The sequence below is a fragment of the Labrus mixtus genome, chromosome 17 (assembly GCF_963584025.1).
Source record: "Labrus mixtus chromosome 17, fLabMix1.1, whole genome shotgun sequence".
NCBI lineage: Eukaryota > Metazoa > Chordata > Actinopteri > Labriformes > Labridae > Labrus > Labrus mixtus.
The window spans coordinates 16,678,408-16,699,835 of record NC_083628.1 but is presented as its reverse complement, the minus strand read 5'-3'; the positions used below and the strand labels follow the sequence as shown (position 1 = coordinate 16,699,835).

The following is a 21,428-nucleotide window of genomic DNA, read 5'->3' as shown; positions in this document are numbered from 1 at the left end:
TTGCAAAGCCCTCACTCATGATTGTTTGTTGTATGCATGTGTTGCATGGTCTTCTTTGTCTACACGCAGACCTAAACACTGGCATACAGTATTATTAGTCAATTTTAGGTCTGCTTCCTTCATAACTTCTGACCTTCATTAGTTTGCTGCTCCCTTTACTGGGAACAAAATGTTAAAACAAACACAAACATTTTGTGTCTTTTAATATTTGATTATGATATTTTATATGGCTGCTCTTATAAGTGTACTGCTGCCTGTATTGAATAGATTTGTAATCCTAAAATGTTTTTCCCTGGTCAAATAATGGTCAAATAAAAATTAAGAAAAAATAAACCTTTGCAGTCATAGCAGACAGATAAAAATAAATAATATGTCAACCTCTCTTTTTGTGAAGTTATCAGTGCAGAAGACTGTCAAAACTGTAACCATAATAATATTGTCTTCCCCATCCCTTTGCTAATCATAACATTCTTCAGGTTACAGTTCATATTACTCTCTTGTGTACGTGTATCAGAGTATGTAAGAACAGATTTTCAACACTAAGGCCTGATGATGATCCGGCAACAAAATTAGCTTTACAGAGAGAAAACTGGGGGCAACAGTTCCCATTTCATTTGATCAGTAAAAGCTGCAATAAATCAAATTTTACTTAAGCATCACATGCCAGCACTCAATGCTCAGAGCCTGAAAGCGAGGAACAAAATGTCCCAGATTATAAAGCTTTAAAAAAAAGGATACACAAAGAGGCAGCAGAACAGCAATATCTCATTACAAATAAAAGGGTAGCATGTGTCCTGGAACAATACGTCTTTGTCATAAATCATCATAAATGATGGTCACTTAAGTCAAAGAGCTGATGTGTGGAATTGGTTATCTCAAATAATCCCAACACTGACGCACAACTGTGGTGCGTCACGTTTATGCTTTATTTATTATTTAAATTTGCAACAACAAACTGAGCCTTGTGTCTGACCATAAAGAATCTAAAAGCCGATAGACTGTATCTCTTGTTTGTGGAATGAATCCACATTTCCCCCAATATATGGTCCATTTGAAATGTGACATAATAATTCATTTGATCAAACACACACACATGCAGACATGATTCAGAAGGTGTTCATAAAATATTTGACATGGGTTGAATAATACTCTGATCCAGGGGTCCAGAGACATATGGTGGCTGGTCTGCTTTGATTGGTTGGAGAAAATAGGCATGGAGCTAAACTGACACCTTGTGGCTGAACGGTGCTATTACTAAGAGAACTTTTATCAACAATATGTACCTCTCGCCATTGATGCAGCTACACCTTTCATTCAGCTCTATAAGTTAACAAACTCAACTCTACAAGTGAACAGTTTGGGAAATTCAAATTGTATTGGTCATAAGGTTTTTTAATTAACTGTAACTGACCCTTTTTTCTAAGGATATTTTAAAAAGTCATGGCAAGAAATGTAGGCACAAATGATTTTTTCTACTATAACAGAAAAATCTACGGTTAAATTCCTACAAACCTACAAATCTTAATTTGTTCATAAAGTTACACAGATGCATGGGTCAGCAGAATTGAATGATTCATGGATGAATGGGGTAACAGCTGGAAAAAGCCTTTTTATGGGCCAGGGCAGCGGTTAATGTCCAAAATCTGACTGCACTATTTGTCATTAATATTCAGACAACATACACTGCTCCTGCAGCAGGATGTTTCACGTTGAGAAACAGAAAATAATAGTCCTTAGTCCACGTTAAAGTGAATAAAAAGTGCAAAAAGTTGGACTTTGAAGTAAATTAAAAATTACACAGATAATAAAATGCCCTTTAGTCGGACAAGTAGCTGTGGTATTTAATCAGATCTCGTATTTTGTCATGAAAAGAACATCACCAATGATATAGGAACACATATATTCTGTTGCAAACTACTTCTTGTTGTGTTACAAACATTTATTTCAAGTAAACTATATTTGTGGCGACACAAAAACTGTGTTGAGTTAGTTTCAAAGCTTGCAAAATAGGTGCAAACAGTGTTTTTTTTCATCAAATATTTCAAGGGTGCATTTCTTTAATTAAAACTTAACATAGTATCAACTAGTTAAATCACAAAATAAAGTAGTTTTATGTTTCAAATAGTGTTTTTCTCCTCCCTTGAACTTAGTTTGTGACACAGGACATCAGAGAGGTGCTGCTGGTCGTCATCTTTAGGTCAAGATACTTTCAGTGTCCAGAAACAGGCCAGAACATGAAATCACATACGCAATTATTAGAATGTGAAAATGTTTTGGTCTTGGAGGAGCACTGAGTATCAGTAAATACTCAAGTCTGTACATCAAATATGCAAGATGCATAGCTGGATGTAAAGTCTGCTTGTTTAACCCATTCATCAATATTTCAGAGATATTCAGAAACCTTTTTTTACTTCTTGATACTGATGATAAAAGCTAGACATGAGTATTGGCTGATAAAGAGTATTCCTCCAATACCAGTGTCATAAAAAAGATTTATAATATTGGTGAAAAAAACACTGTTGGCTGACATTATGATCATTGCACTCTTATTTTGCACAACACTGTTGTTAAGTGTAATTGTCACACAATAACTTACATTTACTTTTTAGACAGCATCCAATGTCAAAAACAAAAAAACTCTACAATTATCACCTTGCATAATACAACAGTGAAGAAACCAATGTGCACTTGCAGATAGTGTCAGTTGTGGTTATGTCACAGTTAAAGTTTTTGTGTCTTTTGTCAAAAATCAAAAATCAAATTAATAAGAAAAACAAAATATTTTGTTTTCAAATGGTAAAGTGTAAGCTGTAAGAAATGTTTGCTCTAAAAAAAATAAAACAGTAATGCTGACAGAGCCTGAATGAGCTAATGTACACAACATGTGTTTATTGTTGATTACGCTCGAGCATGTGTGACAAATATTTTCAGAAGTTGGCAATTTGAAACACCGTAGTGAAGTTCGGATAAAATGTGCTTTTACTCACTATAGCAGTTGGAGCAGCAGCAACCACGCTGTAGAGGATGAGGGGAGGGATGAAGCTGGACTCCTCTGTGCCAGGATACGGCTTCATGAGCTCAGCGTCATTACAGAAGAATCCTTGAACATGGACGCTGAACAGATCCGTGCACTCCATGTAGTAGGCCAACAACACCGTGCCGGACATGATGACGAGCTGGAAGAAAAACATTTTTGGAGTAGAGAAAGCAAGAGAGTAGAGAAAAAGTGGAAATGAAGGAGGAGAAGAAGAAAGAGAAGAGAAGAAGAAGAAGTGGAAATGGGGACTTGTTAGTTGTATATCCAGTGTGCTGAAGGTTATCCTGCCAGACTCAGTTTTCAGTGCTAGAAGTCAATTTATTTGAGGGACTTGCTCCTTGGCTGTTCCCTGAACATCACTCTAGTTCTATCTCAGTTGTACCAGGTTTTTACACAAAACATCCACATAAATCCTCTAAAACCTTCTCTTTTCCTCTCTCTCTCTCTCTCTCTCTCTCTCTCTCTCATGCACACTCGTCATGTACAAGCACCCCACCACCATCACTTACCACCTCCTCTCCTCCCTCACTCCCTCATCCTTTTATCCCTCTAACATCATCTTTTGTCTCTGGCCTCCTTTCGCTCTCTATCCAGAATTGGCTGCAGGCGATTTTTTTTATTTTTTTTTTATTTGTGCTATCCTTAGTCACTGATAAGAAACCAACACTAGAATATAAAATGTAAGACACGGCGAGAGAAGGCTTTTCATTCGGCTTCTATAAATGATCGTCATTTGTATAATTCTGCCACATATATAGTGATACTGCCGCCATAGCTGGCACTGTGACTGGATTTTTATAAAAAGGAAAGTGATGGGGTTCTAGAAAGGCTTCCAGCTGGAAGAAAAGCCAGACAACGTCATTGGAACTGGAAGGAGTAGGAAATCTTAGTCATGCAAAGGCACTGAAAGTAAATGAATGAATTATAGTCACATGAATGTTGCATTAGGAAAACAGCTAATCAGCTTATTTTTTTTCACTGTGAAAAACATTCAAATCAACGAAAAACTGAAGAAAAAGAACAAAATATAAAATTCTTTATCAATCTCACAGTGAAATATCCAGATTATGAAAAATAGATAAATACAGGGATGCGTGTCTGATTATCTCTTGACATTTGGTTGCTGAAGATGACAAATGTGCTAAATTTTTCTAAACGTTGTATAAAAGTTTTAGTGGTATTATGAATGGTTCCTGACTTTCAACATGGTCATGTCAGCCATTTGTAATATTTCTACCAAACACTAGGTGTCCCCATGCTACTGCAGACAAATCTGCATGACTTCAGGAGAAGAACCACACAATAAGGATATCACATTTCCACTTGACGTTGATTAACAGCACTAACTTAAAAAGCTAAATATTGCATGGCAACAAAAGTCAACATATCTGATGGGATACAAAAAACATTCCAGCCTGCAAAATCCAGTCAAACCAAAAAAGTTGTGACTCTGAGTTTGCAATCCAGCTAAACAAATGAAAGTACTCTAAAGAATAACTTTTGCTTTGTTCATTTATAGTGTACCTGATAGATTTGTTTTTAAGCTGTGGATTTTTATTATTTTCATCTTCTTAACCCCACAAGTACATTCATTGTGGGTTGTTTGCTGTCTCCTACGGATTTCTACCTACCATAGCCGACAATTTTGTTTCACCACACTTCGGGAATGGGAAAAAAAGTGGAACTTTGATCAAGATGAATGAGGTTGTTAAAAATTCCAAAAGAGGCAAAGAAATCTACGACGGTCATATTAAAATAACTCTACCACTGAAGCAAATGTTGACTCACTTTGTGTGGGGGATAATGTTGTTTCTCATGACACGATTCTTTCCAAGCATTAGCCACACTTGCTACGTGGATGATCTTGCTGACTACTTCCTGTGACGACGCTTTTACAGGCTTCATGCCTGACTGTCTGACTGACTGACTCAGTTACCAAACAGGGCTAAAGGCAGTTTACTATGTTACTACAACCCATAAATCGCAATATGTACGACTATGTCAGACACCACAATACTGGTAAGACATACTGGAGATTGGTTTGAATCAAACGTCAGTATGTCTTAATACAAATAAATTGTATTCTTATATGAATATGAAAATGGAGATTACGGGAACCACACTGGACAATATGTCTGCTGCGGTTCAGACAGAGATGGCGAGAAAGCAAAGGTGTTTACCGAGGACAGGAGAGAAAAGTTGGCAGATCCAGCCGAGTGACAGATGGCCGTGAGGAGATGTCCAGGTGTGTGTGTGTGTGCGTCTGAGTGTCGGTATGTGTGGCGTGAGCTCTATTGGTTTCTGTGCCAACTTTTTAAATAACACAAAGCTAGTTAGCAATATTTTTTCCTTTAGATGATTAATCCAGATGAACCATGCTGGGGAGAACATCACACATTCTCCACAGTTCACCTGCATTAGCATCTTTGCTGCTTCAAGAAACCATACATGAATACTCGGCTGCACCCCAAACCTTCCCTCATCAGGGTTATACTCAAAACTTGAGGCATACAACAGATTCAGTAAATCACGTGAGCAACAATTACATACATGGGTTTCAATAAGTCTAGAAATAATCCCGTCTTCAAGACAGCATGATATAGGATGATATCATGATTTCATGTTGTTCCCGCAAACAACAAGTTCCAGCAGGATAATCTGCTAAAACATTATGCACATGTCTTCCCTAAAAATATGCTAATTCCTTCGCTTGCATAAAAGCCATGTAATACCTAGTGGGATCACAAAGCTTTAGCTGTCATTACGACAGAAAATACCTGGAAAGGGCAGTTTAATAAGAGGGGTACATCAAAATACACACTGTGAAGTTCAATATTAAAACTGTAAATTCAATTAATTTGACCTTGAGAATGTATTAGCATTTGGATAAAAGTGTGCCTGAAGCTCAGGAACAACTTCAACCAGGTATGTGTTGTGTTCATTCAGCAGCCTAAATAGTAAATGTTGCTGCTACAAAACATTGGTCTAGTTGGAAAGATCAAGATGCACTCAAATATTTTCTTTGTCACTTATAGTAATTCTCTTAGATCTCTTTGATTAATATTCCCTCACCCCCTCCACACACACACACACACACACACACACACACACACACACACACACACACACACACACACACACACACACACACACACACACACACACACACACACACACACACACACACACACACACACACACACACACACACACACACACACACACACACACACACACACACACACATTATTATTCTCCACACTATACATCATAGAAATCCATACACAACTAGTTATTAGGCATTATGAGAGTCATCAGGCTGAGGCTAATTGCCAAAACTGGCCATGATGGACAAAACTTAAACTTGTAGAGCCTGATCTTACCCGTCTTCTTTAGTCTGACCTGCAGTCAACAAACATTGCAAAGGTTCTGAGCCTGCTTGTTCTTAACTTTAAGAGAGTTCTGCCAACAACACTATTGAATAAAAAAAAAAAAAAAAAAGGTTGGTGCAGTGAAATTCTGGAGGCTGGAAGCTATTTCTGTGATTTCTTTATGAGGTCGCATTGTGTGGCAGTTCTACAATTGGACAAGTGTCCCTTTCACAGTAAAGCATAACTTGTGGCTCCATTATATTCACTCCACAGCCAGTGTCACGCTGCATTAGCTGTGTGAAGGCCAGACTGCGGAGACTGGCTGTCGTAAAATGGTAATACAAAGTAACTGCAGCACACCATTATCCTTCTTGCTTGGAGGGCACGATTCTCCTTTTTTTTTTCTTTTTTTTTTACCCAACATCCTCGGCCATTTTAATGCAGCCATCTACCTCTGCTGCTTTTTTAACAAGACACACTTCTCAGCACCGTTTGGAATATTATATTACATCAAAGGAGTACGAGAATGAAATCATTTCAAACAGTTACCATTTCTAAATCAATTACTTACAAGTTTCTAAGTCTAATAATCCCCAACTCTTTTTTGCAGTTACAATCAGTGCTTTTCAATTAAAGCTGGAACAAAGCCCTGATAAACCCCCAAAGAGTTAGCAACAAGCAGGTGAGCAATGAGCATAGTATAAAACAGGCTTGGGATCCAGATCCCATGTGGGGTCACATGGCATTTAAATGGGGTTGTCTGAAATGTTTATTTATTGATCAATAAAAAATATTTCTTGTATATTAAAATATATTGATCACAGACTACCTGTGGGCCAATTCCAAAAAACAATAATTTACTATTATTATTTTACATGCAGAAACTTGAGGAGTGATGAGAGTTTATCTTTAACCCCCCCAGTAGGAGCCTACAGGTGAATGCTGAGCAAGAGTGCAGCACTACAGGTCAGAGCTGGCAGTGAAAAGATCAATCTTGCAGTTTAAATAGACAGCTAATTGGAAGGAGGGGTTGTCAGGTGATTGTTGAGAATGAGGCATGTCAGGTGTGAAATCAGTGCAGCGTGAGTTGACTGCCTGAACTGGCGCGCAGCCATCGCTTCATACACGTACTCGTACTTGCAATGCAGAAGAACAACTATTACACGACTGAAAACAAATTCATTTTGACCAAATAGCTGAATGTGTTTGGGATGTCTGGGGTCGCCAGAGTTTCGTGATGTCAAAGTGGGGTCACAAGGCAAGAAAAGGGTTGGGAACCACTGGTATAGAACATAGCATTAAGCAGCTAAAGAGGCAGATGTTTTATTCAAATGTGGGGAAAGAGCAATACAGAACTAAAAAGAGAGAGAAAAGAAACCATTAGTTCGATGTAGCTGACCTACATTCATGAGTTGGATGGAAAAACAACTCGTAAACTATGTCTACTGGATGTACAGGACGTGCTAACACTCGGATGCTTAACATACTGTAAGGGTCGTACAACATATCACACTTGTACTGCCGGAAAGATTCTATGCATTTCAGTCAATGCAGGCGGTAAGTGAGAATAAACTTAGACTAGAATAGGTTATAAGGTAATAAGTTTTGCTGCTACTAGTCTGACTTGGTCTGTTGAAAGCAGTTCACCAGGCTCCTTTAGCTAGTGTTTGCAACCACAGAAAGATAATGTAGTATAACTGATGTTGTTGAGTCTACTGTCTTGGCATGTACCTGTGACCTAAGTGGCTATTTAAAGGCAAAAGTCACATAAAGAGGAAGTCCAACTTTAAAAACATACATTTGCTCTTCTTCTAGAGATTAAAAAAAAGGAACACTTTGAATTGGAAGCTTGTAGTGGCTAATGGAAGGAAAATGGAAATGTAAGCAAACCATAGAAATATGTTGTATGATAGATATAGGTTGAAGACTAGTCCTACTTTTTACTTTTTGTTGTGGATATGAAACCACTTCATAATATACATTTTTGTAGGATTGGAAATATATAACAGCCAATTTCATCACAGAAATCAAACCCTAATTAAATTTGTACCCATCATTCTCCTCCTCCAACCCTCCAAATCCCTTCTTTTTTTTCTTCCCTTCATTCCAAAGTCTTTTTACTGTCAGTCCAAACACGCATCTCCTCCTTCACGCCATGAAAACAACCAGCACAATGTTATATAATCCAACACCAAGTCCTAGATTTTGCTTCCCCTGTCATGCTGTGTTAGTAAACTAGAAGAAAAGACTGACAGATTCTGGCATCTTCGCCTGGCTTGCCCGGATTTAGACCTTAATGCAACACTTCTGTTTTTAGGTGACAGGGAGGCCGGCAACACGTATCCTCCCATGTACTGATAAAATCATCACTTGTTTAAATGGGAGTATGAGCCCTGAAGCAAGACAGGATTGTTTTCATTCATAATCTTTTCTGAAAAGAAATTATAAACCAGTTACATGCTTTAAATGCATTGAAAAGCCTGACCCCGCTGCTGTGTAACAAATCTGTGTTGTGTGATTTTGGTTCAATGAAATGTCATGCTGCATTTTATGCTATTTGGGGTTTCAGCAGGTCATCCAAGTGCTGTTGGTTCAGTTGTGGATTTCTTTGGTTTTGTGCCTTTGTTAGGTACAGATAAACATGCTCTATTTATTTAAGAGTTGATCTTAATTAGGAGTGTTACTGTTCTGACTGAAAGCAGGCACATTGGAGCTGCTTTAGCTGTTAGCTTGCTAAGAGGCTAAGGGCCCGTCTTAGCTCCAGCTCTCTGCCTGTAACCAGGTTGGGTTGAGACAACCAGAGAGAGATAATATAATCATGAATGCTGCAAGTGCATTCAGCTCAGTGTTATACAGAGACGTGCACGGTAACTTAATTTCAAATTGCTGCACTCTGAGCTGCGTGACCCGCTGCCCCACCCCTCTTCTCTGCATTAGTGATTACAGTTGTTTGTGTAGTATTCAGTATTTTGTTTCCAGTAATGTTCACCCATCTTCTATTGAATCATATTATGACTATAGTCTCTAAGGATGTATTGTGGTAGATGCTCTTCTTTGGTAAATTAAAACTACAAGAGCTGAACTGGACGCACATTTACAGGTTAAGTAAAACAGAAGCTTAGTCCAAAGTTCTTGGAGTTATGTTGTTCCAAATTGCTACTTAACATACTTTCAGGCAGACAGCTGTTCATTTGTATGTTATAGTAAGTACGTTGTCCCTCTTTGGGGAACAAGTGAGTTGGATATTTCCCTAGACACAAATTGATTCAGGTTTGGGGCGCTGTTGGCGCAGTGGTTGGTGCGCGCGCCCCATGTGTGGAGGCCGTGGTCCAGCCTGTGGCTCATGTCGTTCCCTACTCTCTCTCCCTGACTTCCAACTCTATCCACTGTCCTATCTCTCCAATAGAGGCACAAAAAGTCCAAAAATAAATATCTAAAAACAAAACAAAAACAAAAATGGATTCAGGTTTAAACTAAATGTTTTTGGTTCTGACCCAAAAAACATTTAGTTTAAGAAGAATGTGTGATTTTCTTAAGTCCTGGAGTCACATGCAAATGACTGTTATGTAACTGTCCTTTTGTTTCAGGTGCAGGCATGTGTTCTGTCTACACTTCAATATGAAAATCAGGTTTAATTAGGCTGTGTTTTCTGTGTTCCCAAAACTAAATTTACCATGCTATTGCCAAGATAAAAGCCCCTCTCCAGAGACCCCCACGTTGAAATCATATTGCGTGATGCATCCAACAGAGAGGCAGAGCAACATCAAAAAACGACCAGTCTCTACGGGATGGGTTTTTTTTTTGTTTTGATATGATGACAGCCAAAACATTATTACACCACACTGGTAGATTTAATAAGATGAGAGAGATTTTCTCTAATGGTTGACAGAAGAATTTATACCAACAACGGTCCAGGGATTTGTTCATTTCTTTTCATCCTGTTGCAGGTGGCTTTTAAGGACCCTCCCTAACATTAAAAAACAGCCAGGTTTATGTTTAGCATATGAAGTCTGAAGAAGTAATGAAAGATTAATGAAAGCCTGGGGCTGTGTGTATTATATAATCTCATCTATGGGAATGTGCAGTGTGTATCAGTTCCCTCCTCTTCAGTAGAACTCACCTCTTATTAATTAATTTCTCATTTTTTCAACCTTCCTCTTGCTTCCTGTCTTTTTTTTTTTTTTTTTTTACTGTCATCCTTCTTCTAATCTCTTCTCTCGTCTTTTGTCCTTTGGGTCCCATCTTCCTGTTGCACACCATCTAAGACTCTTCCCTCCTCTTATAATTGTCCCCATCTCAGTCCCCATTTCCCTCCCGCAGTCGCTCGCACAGTAAAGGAAGATGGCAAAGAAGATCATCGTGATGCTCAGTAACGGGTCAAAAGAAAAGCAACAAGTTTCATGACTTTATAAACAAATCACCACAAATAAACATCTTTCTCGTCACACTCCATCAGGCACTGAACTGCGCGACCGAGCTGCTCCAATCAGGAGGCTTTGTTCTGGTCATTTGACCCAAACCTTCCCCCTGCTTTACTCGGTTCGTGACAGGCGAGGTGAGTAAGAAGAAGACACAAAATGAGAGAGGAAAGAAAGGTGGAGGGAAAGAGAGAGGGCGAGGCAATCAGATGGAGTGAAGGATAAAGAAGGTGAATGGAAGGAAGAGTTCCTGTGACACCATGAGAAATGAGGAGAGACGAGAGATTGAAGGAGGGAAGGAGCTTAGCAGAGAAAAGGAGGGGAGAGAGGAGTGTGGATGTGACAGAGACATCAAAGAAGAGGAAGAAAAGGGAGACATGGAGATGGATAGGAAGCCTTTGAGAGCTGCTTGTGCAGAGGAGAGGGACTAACTGAAAACTGAGAAATTAAATTAAAGACAGCTTACTTCTCCATGGGCTTTTACAGTACATCTCTCTGGAGCAGGGCTTGTTCTCGGCTGCAAAATGCAGGAAATGTATCTTTTTTGGCACATTTTGAGATTAAAATAGTAAAGAACAATTCCAAAGTGGTTGACGACACAGTTGTTTGATTTATGAACTTGCTCTGATACCATAATGCTATAATTTGTACAACATGTCTGTACAAAAGTTTTAAATTTGGTGATTATAATTTACTTAAACTAATTACTGAAGCTAATGTGTATTTTAAAGTTTTGACTGATTATTTTTTTACAGTACTGTAGAAACTAGTTTAACACATTTTGATGATCATAACATGCTGTCAATGCTACTATACATACTGATTTGAAAAAGTATTTTGTTCATCTGGATTTTACACTTTTGATTCTTTGGATTCATATTTGTTTCATGTTTAGGCTTCCATTTTTGTAGTTTTTTTTTAACAACTAATGCTCAGTCAGTAATTGTGGGCTGTATACTTATTCACAGTTTTGATGTCAGACTGTGATTATAAAGAGATTTCAATTTTTTTTTTTCATGCATTGAATCTTTGGATATGACGGACCATTTAGGATGCACCGGATGGATCCTTTGTTGGCCTGGGAAAGAAGGCCGCATTTTCCTGTGACCACTGTGACGTAATCAGCCTTCAAATGCACTCCTCAAAGAACGCAGCCCTTAAACTGGGACACAGCCTTGAAACAAGCGGCATGTCCCTTTATAAAACCATTAAAACTTCACCCATTAGGAAAAGAGGCAGGTCAACTGGACACATCATGTTTTCTTAGAAAGAGCAACTTTATAATAATATAATAAATATATATATATATGATACATTAATTCATCTGATGATACCGACTGATGTTCATATAATTAAAATCATTATAAGCCAACAGCCTTATGTAGAATGCTAGTCTGGAGTGAAAATATACATGCTGATGATTTCAAGACATTTTACAGCATGAGAGTTAGTCAATGAGGTAACTGTGTTAATGTAATAAAATATACATAAATACATATATTTAAATGATGAAGTATGGTTAGGGTGCTAAAAGCTGGCTATTCAGCTCCATAGCCAATCAAGTATGTTTCTTTAAAATTCATATCAAGCTGATATATGGTTGTTGTTCTTTGATCTACTTGGACAAAACATGTGGTGTGGTTTTAAATGTTGTTCAAATTTCAAGCACCATCGTAAAAAACATCCTGATTATAGACTTTTCCACCACCGATGTGGATCTCGGTGTTACCAACATAATGATTATTTACCTATTAACCCCCCTCTAGTTACACATCCTAATTATACAAATTGCACAGCTGTGATTAGCAATGTCCAACTGAGCGTGTCGTGCTGTGTTCCAGCCAAGACACTTGAAAGCAGTAAATGAGCAAATTGCTGAACAGAGATGGCAACAGAAGGGCTTCCTACTGAAATGAAGGACTTTGTGATGATAAATCACGAGTCCCAGTCAATAAAATGAAAACTATTTATTGGAGGATGGTACTTGAAATCCGTATGGATTCACAGTTTTGGTAGTGTTATTAGAGTCTTGCTGCGCCGCAGTGAAAGAGATGTTAAAATGACACAAATGGGATTTCTAGTGTGGCAATTCATATCATGGAATTTATGATTGACTTTTTCTGACTAACAAGTTAGATTAGACCGTGCATCATGTTCCAGAAACATCAGTGACAATGTATCCAAGAGCATCTGTGTATTGCAAACCATACCAGTATTTAAGCTCCCTCCTATTACCATTTGTGAGTGACGTCGGTTCACAAGATGGCAAAGTGCCTCTTAGTCATTCTGAGAATAGCTCATATCTGACAGTAAACTTGCGGTCTTTAAGAAAATCTGATTTCCATGGCTTAACAGACTGTTATAGCAGACGTGATGATGGGGTTGCAGTGCTCAAGGGCAAAGTTAAACTGTGAAAAATCTTTGTCGAACGGAGCATATTGCGTAAAATTAGAAAATAAATGATCTCACCACTGGAGGCCGATTTTTGCTCTTGCTCTCTGATCAACAACACAAATTTAAGTTATTTATATCTGACTGATCAAAAACCCCGGGGCTACTTAGAAATAAAATACAGTATCCCAAACACCAGACGCAGCAAGGTCGATAATCATGGATCAAGGAGAAATGATCAAACAAAAATAGTCCAATTCCTCTTATCCTGGAGGACAGAGACAGACTCACCAGCAAAGCTGACAATATATTCATTTATGGAATGAAAGAGCATGATGGAAGGTTGTCAGATAATCTGACAAAAAGGTCAGTCAGGAAAGAAGGCGTGAGATGAAAGAGACGGTTATGAGCATGTAGCCCCAGAGAAGTGTGTGTGTGTGTGAGAGTGTGAAAGAGAAAGAGCGAGAGGAGAGAGTAATGCAAGGCGTCCTGAGACATCTCTCTGATTAAGGACTTTCAGCTGACATGGTAATTAAATATGGAGGAGCGGCATAGTTCTAACGCACGCACACACACACACACACACACACACACACACATCAACACGCACAGCTAATTCCAAAACTTCACGCTCTGGTTAACCGTATAAACTTTAGCATGAAGAGGTCATGTGCTCATGAAGAATTGTCACTTCAATACATACATATGCAGACACAAACTCCTTATTTACATCATGATTAAAATACAAATATGCAAGAAATGTACATGTTGTGTATCACTCATACACATGCATGCACACGCTGCCTTTACCTCTACAAAGATGAAACATGGTATGATGGAGTAGCTGCGCAGGGTGTTGTTGGACGCCATCTTGTCTCCTGTCAGGAGACGTCTCCTCTCAGGAATCACAGCAGCTCACTCTGCAAAGATGAGAACACGACGTGTTAGCATTCATTATCTGAAAATGACTAAACTGCACCAAGGCTAAACAGTGTGTGTTTAGGATTTCCTGGTGACCTGTAGTATTTACGAGAACAGCTCTCTGGTTGTATATATATACCTGATGAAGGTCAGTTAGGCCGAAATGTTGTATGATCAAATAACAGGTTATAACATTGTGAAGACCTTATGACAGTTTTTTTTAAATCTTAAATGTCCGTCCAAATTTTGAAATAAATAAAGTTCAGACTGAGGCTGCACATTAAATTAAACTTGATCATCATTTTGTTTCTGCTGAAAGCTGCCGTACTGTTGCAGTATGTGCTGCTTTGATTAAAACTTCATGTCAATTATACTTGGATACATCGTCTGTGAACCTTTTCTCTTCCTCAGGTCTGTTTCGCCCGTTCGTCTTGACTACAGTCAGCTCGTAGTTCGTTCTCATCAGGGGTGGGTTGGGGGAGGTGGCAGAGAGAACTCCCATGATTCCTCACCAGCCTCTTTGTCATCTTTTTGTTATTGTTTTGATTGAGAGCCCCCTGGCGGAATTTACATACTGTGCGTTTCATACTTTTTAAATTCCTAATTTATGAAACGAGCCAATCTTTGTTAATCAAAATAATTATTGTAATTTGATTCAAAGACACTAAGGGTGATTCACTGCAGGACTATAGAGTGAACGAAAGAGGGACTGGTATTGTCAAGAACATCAGGAAAATAAACTCTAAAATAAAATATTTTTCTTATAAGGATTATGCTTGGAAGCACGAATAAAAACAAACCCACTAGAAACACACCTGCAGAACCACACATATACCTCTATGGCTTGGCAGTGAATTTTCATTCCCATGTTGATAACTACTACAGCTTTGTCACACCCTTTTAGCTCCAAAGACAGACTCACATCGTTCCGCGTCATCATGTACGAGACTGTGAAAGCTAGAGAAAATATCCTGAGATGTCAATATCACTTGGCCTTTTTATTTTTATTTTGGCATGATCAAGTGCCATCCAGTTGAAAAATGAAGCCAATGCTGTATCAGTTCCTTGAGTGTCCACTTGAGGCTGTATTCAAAAGCCTGAGAATGATTACTGACAACCCATTTTACTGGAGAATTCAAAATGTTTACAGGAAGCAGTTTACTTACGCCTTTATTGGAACAACAGTATAGAGGATATATTGTTTGATACCTCATGGGATTTGATTTTATGGAGCCTAAGAGTTATTTATAAACTCTTAAGGCTTAATTAGGGGCATGGCTGATTTGACTAACAGATGGATGCATTGTGCCCGGAGGCTTGAGCCCCGCCTAAACTCTACCTCTATGGATTGAAAGTTGGGTTGAGATACCATTTTCAATGTGTTATCTCTTAGCACAGACTGCCTTTATATGAGAGATAGGACAGTGGATAAAGTTGGAAATCAGGGAGAGAGAGAGAGTAGGGAATGACATGCGGGAAAGGAGCCACAGGTCGGATTCGAACCCGGGCCACCCACTTGGAGGACTATAACCTCCATACATGAGGGGGCGCGCGCTCTAACCACTGCGCCACCAGTGCCCCAGCTAATCTTTTTGATTTTCTGAAGAGTGAAGCCCAATTCACACATACTCCGTGCGCGCCGCGGTCCGTCAGCGCCGCGCACTACGTTGTACTTAGCTGCCACTCTAGTCAATCATTGTGTTCACACAGGGCGCGCTGCGGTCCGTCTCCGGCGCTCCGTTTCAAATACGCAGCGAGTCTATTTTCACCGGAGTACGCTGCAGGCACGCATCAAGCTGGGCAGAATATGACAGCCCGGACAGGAAGTCAGACAAGGAAATGCACAGAGTATCCGGTCAATTTCAAAATAAAACACAATTATACGGACTCGCGATCGTATTTTTCATCACTTTATCAACATTACGTCAAAACAGGAACCGAATGAACGACAATACATCATCAGAAAGACAAAGCAACATGTTGTTTGCATGTTTTGCTCTTAATTCCCGCGGGATTTTGTAGTTCTCCTGTGATGTGTCATGGGTGCGCTCCGCTGTGCTGACGTCCCAGAAACGGATCCAGTGTGAGTGGGCGCGAGCCGTCCGACGGAGCAAAACCGTGGCGTTGATGGACCGTGGCGTTGACGGACCGCGGCGTGCACGGAGTATGTGTGAGTTGGGGTTAAGAGTTATTCCTACTGAGCTGACTGACGGGCAGGCTTTGCAGCTGTTTGTCAAGAGGCTTAAGGCCCACTACAGCTCCAGCTCTTTGCCTGTTAATAGGTTGACAGGAAGTTAGTTTGAGACAGCAATTCAATACGGTGACCGCCATCGATGGGCCTCATAATTCCACTTCGGAAACCAATCGGCTTTATACAATCTATGTGCATGGTAGGAATGATTACTGGATATTGTTTTTTAGAAATGTACTACTCATTACGCTTTCGGTATTCACAAAAAGTTTGGTATTTACAGACATTTTAGAAATGTCCTATGTGTGACCTATGTTGTAGAAGGAGAAATCTGTACCCTAGCCAACCATCCATCCATTCACACTTGAGCTGTTTATCCTATCCTCTCATTGGCAAAAGGACAAGCAGAAAAGCTAATTGACCTTTTTTTTCTTTTACAAATTCCCTCTGGGAGATCACAAGAACTCCCAGAGCAGCTGAAGATTTAATCCTTCTGTTGAGTCCTGGGTCTAACCTTCAATGTCCTTCCAGTCAGTTGTGCCCACAATCCCACCAAACTGGGCGGTCTGAGGGCTTCCTAGATGTTACAGCCGGCCGGCTTTTTAGTGGAGCCTACAGGCATATATGATACTTTCACATTGCTTGTTTGTTTTAGGTTTTTTTCAACAAAAGTAAAAAAAAAATTAATTAAAAAAAAGCAGTTCAATTTGCGCAAAAGCTCAACCCATATATTTTATGCTGCAACCAGAATATGTTTGGTACTTTGTTGGATAAATGACTTGGTTGATTGATCACATTTCTGTCAGTCGGCCCCCTTCAAGCTACAGAGTGACCCACACTGGCTAGTTCTTTGAAGCGGATATATAAAGGCATCTGTTAAAGAATAAAACAACCAAAGTTACACTTGACTTAAAGTATGGTTGCATATACTCTGTTTTTATACTTCTTCTTGTTCTTTATTTTGTAATAGTGGATTTCTCTGTGGTTAAAGTCTAAATCTGCCCTCAAGAGATCATATTTTTTAAACATGGCTAATTTTTAAAGACGAGATTTTTTGATCCAGCAGATGTCGCCCTTGAGCACCAGCATGAAACCAAAACAACTCGCGGTGCATTGTTGTGTTAGCATGCTAATGCTAGCGATCTTTATTATGCTCGTATCTTCACACTGCATGTAAATTTACCTGAAATGAGCGTGATCTAGAAACGCAGTTAAGCAGTGAGTACAGTATGTTATTCTTCTTTTCTCTAGTCCCTCAATTAAACAACTTTTATACATGAGGGGAGGAGTCAGCCGCCGTCTGGGCGATGTAAACAAAGTGAAGATATGACTCGGAAAACTCGGAAAGCATCACAGACAGTGGGACTCGGGTGTTACACCCATTGTAGACAGTCATAACTCACAGAGTTATTTTCAGAGGATATACTTGATTTCTGTTATATTAAAGTGTGAAAAATCGCATTTAAAGCCTTTAAAGAAGAAAAGTCATCAATCACAAATCGCAAACTGAAAAAACCAGCTGTGAGCAACCAGCTGACTTCCACACTGAACTTATCTCCGTCACACACGCCAACCCAAATAGGTTCACACAAACACACAATCTGGGGCTGCTTTCCGTTCTTCTTCGTCTTCCTGTTTCGATGCATTTCATTATGCCTTCTAATAGTCATCAACAACGACATGCAATTTCCCCCAAGAGTTAGCTCATTAGAGAGACCGGCAATCATAGAGAAGAATGAAGTGAAGACGTGATGACTGAAAAATATGAAACTGCTTTTCTATTTGCTGTTCAAGCCCTGGATGATGCAGGAATAGATTGATACTCACTCATAGGATTGTCTTAAATTGCAGAGGGGCCAGGGCAGTGATGCATTTTTTAGTTTCAGTGGTTGTAGATCTGGTAGGTTCTTTAAGAGGTTCTGGAAATCCTGACATCCAGTATCTGCTCAGTAATTTATGATTTATTGGTATAACTTAGCAAAGCTATACCCCCTGCTGATATTCAATGCTTATAAATGTGCTATGGGGCTGTAATCGTACTTAATTCATCATTAAAAATTAATGCCATATCTGATTAGAGCTCTCTCTACCTCTTCCCCCTCTCTCTCTCTCTCTCTGTGCAGTTCTGAATAATGAAAAGAGGAGTGTGAAGAGGAATGTGGAGGGGAGGAGGTTTGTATTCAAGCCAAGTTGTAGAGAAAAGACAGAAAAGCAGCACAGAGTTCCAAACTATTCTTTTAAAACACTTTTGAACAACCAATGCTTTTTTTCTGATCTGATTTAGATTAGATATTAATTCATTCCTTTACACAGGCGTGGATTTCAGATTGACTTTATTTCTAGTCAAAAGTTATTTTACATCACTACACTGTATATGGATTAAAAGTTTGCAACCTAAAAACAAGTTTAAGATGGATTTCTTCTGGTGCCACATACTTATCTAACAAGTAGCACATAACTCAGTTAAAGTCCATGACAGAAGTGAAGGGGGCATAAAAAAGAATCACATCAACAGTCAAAATCTCACAGAGTTTAAAGTCCATATCGACATGTATATTGCATTTCTTTTTAGTACTGATGCTGTACATTTTTCTCTGGTATCCCATTTGTCAATTGATTTTTAAATTGTCACTTGTTTGTTTATTAAATGCAGCATGAATAAGTAAAGAACAATCAAAACTGCAGCGCTGTAATACCAAGCAATAATAAATGACTCTTTAATCACCATCAAACAACTAAAAATAAGCGTTGCAGACAATAGTAAGTCTTCTTTCTATTTTTTGGGAGTCCCATTCTGAGAGTTATTATGAGAGCAATCTCATAATGGCCATGTGCGATAAGGATACAGCCAGAAGCCAGGTAGCTTAGCTTAGAGCAGCTACTGTAAACAGGAGTTAACAGAATGACTGAAACAATCTGAGCAAAAAGCCGGTAAAAATAAAGTTATTTTATCCACTGACGTAAGTTCAAACAATAGAAACAATACAGCGGAATACTGTCCAATCAGGTAAATCAAACAATGGCCTGAAGCAACAAACCCTGGATATATCTTTAAAAGGATCTATAAAGTGTTGTATTGGGACTACATTACTTAATATCCAATGGTTTAGAGGGGGGCTATAAAAACTTGATTAGAACATCCCTATCCATTTTCAGTCCTGGCAAAGGTAAGCTAACTGATTGCTAGTTGAAGCCTTATAACTTATGGACAGAAATGAGACAGTAATAACTCCTTAATGCTCAACAACAAAGGAAACAGAATTTTATTGTTAAAAATGTTCCTTAATGCCCAACTTTTGCTTCAAAGATGACCAAGGTTATGACCGTCAACATTCAAGAGCATAAAAACCTCCACTCCAAAGTTGTAAATGCAAAGTTGAGTGTTTCAGTCCAAGAGTCGTGATAAGGAGCTGCAGGGCACTTGAAATTGTCTTTTTTAGATTTAAAGATGCTTGTTTCTTTGGAAGTATTTATGGGAGTCCACAGAAAGCTGTCCTGAACGATGTCAATTCAATTGAAGGTGAATGCTCGGATTTATCTGTAAGCTAGATTGCCTGGTGTAGCAAACAACAACATGCAACATAGTTCCCAACTGTATTTCCTCTTTCAAATATTCTGTTTTTACTCATAGCTTCATAGCCAGTTGGGTTTCACCCAATGTAGCTTTGACTCTAAGAGAGTAAATCCGTACATTTGTATCCCACATTTAAATCTGAGCATCATTAACCCATCTCCCCGTACTCTCTACCTGCTATGATGTTCTTCAAATGTAGTTTACAAAACACACAATGACTGTATATGACACTAATTGTTGGTGATTAGGATGTCATTGACAGCGGCAACAAGATCATCAGTCACTAATATGCTGTATCATGAGTACAAACTGCAACGTCCTTTCTGCCTATAAATTAAGTTCCACTGACTGAACCAGACACTTCAAAATTCTCTCAGAAACCAAACACTTCAATCTTACTGACTCATTGGATCCAGGCGAACAGTAATGCAAGCCGACAGCCATGCAGGCAGGTCTAATCAGTCCCTACGTGCCTGTCCAATCTCATTTAACACTCAAGTCAAGCTAATCAACCCGACATCAGATGGAAACAATCTGACCATCCATCTCCCAGCTCTTCACTTGTTGTTATACAAGGTTCAGCAAAAAGAGCCTGTTTGGTGTCCGTAAACAGAACAGAAACCAGCACTGCAAAAATCTGCAAAATAGTAAAACATATACGTGTGAATTAAGGTGACGGACCTGTAGAAAAAAAAAAAAAGGCGTAACCTTTACAACCTAGAAAATAACATTTCCTCCCCTCAAAATGAGATCAGTGCCACCATCAAATCAATGTCCGCTTAGAAGCAGGTAGGGACTCACTGTCCCGTTCAAGGACACTTCAGAGGGGTGGATAGCTGTCAGCTGAAGTAAAAATGAGATTTTTTCCAGTTGATTAATAGTTCCACTTCTTAAAACAAAGTGCATTCAACCACTTAAAGGGCCTTACATGCCCTTTCAATTGAATTGCTCTGAGTTAAATCATTTTTAAAAAACTCCACTTCTAGACTTTCACACAGATCCGTCTCTGTGAACATAAACAGTGTAATCTGCCTCAAGTGACTCAATGACTTTTCAGATTATGGCGGTTAGGTTAGGAAACATAAACCGCAAGGAAAACTGAGTAGTCATGCTTGTAATGTGATAAAAGCCCCCAAAATTAAATGACTACACTAATCACATTTACACTGTAGCACCGGCGCTGAGATTCCAAGATACGAGCCATTTTTAAAAACATCCTACAAACCTCAACAGAATTCAATTATTCATCATTTGTGCAGCTTGCACCACTAAACCATCATTTTATCAAGCCAGTCAAATGGAAACAGTTAAAAGAGCAAACTGTGATTCATATCTTAGTGGAAAGACTTGTTTGAGTATTTCTATTGAATGCATTGACGAGATATGCAAATCAAGAATAACGTTTCTAATTTTCTAACAGATGGACTGGGATGTACTGTGCGTCTAAGATTAGCTTGATGCTAACGCATTATGGATACAGAATTTGAATGCCGTCACAGTAAATTTAACTTAAGAGACAATCTTT

At 38.9% G+C, this 21,428-nt stretch overlaps 1 protein-coding gene across 2 annotated transcripts in view; it reads right to left on the bottom strand.

Moving 5' to 3' along the window:
• Window positions 1–21,428, bottom strand: part of plppr1 (phospholipid phosphatase related 1) — a 52,484-nt gene that overhangs the window by 15,597 nt on the left and 15,459 nt on the right. For both annotated transcript variants that reach the window (XM_061061675.1, XM_061061674.1), the window contains exons 2-3: window positions 14,028–14,137; window positions 2,988–3,176 (exon numbers count right to left, since the gene is read on the bottom strand). In XM_061061675.1, coding sequence (XP_060917658.1) covers window positions 2,988–3,176; window positions 14,028–14,087 — 249 coding nt within the window. In that variant the 5' untranslated portion in view covers window positions 14,088–14,137. The remainder of the gene's footprint in view (window positions 1–2,987; window positions 3,177–14,027; window positions 14,138–21,428) is intronic.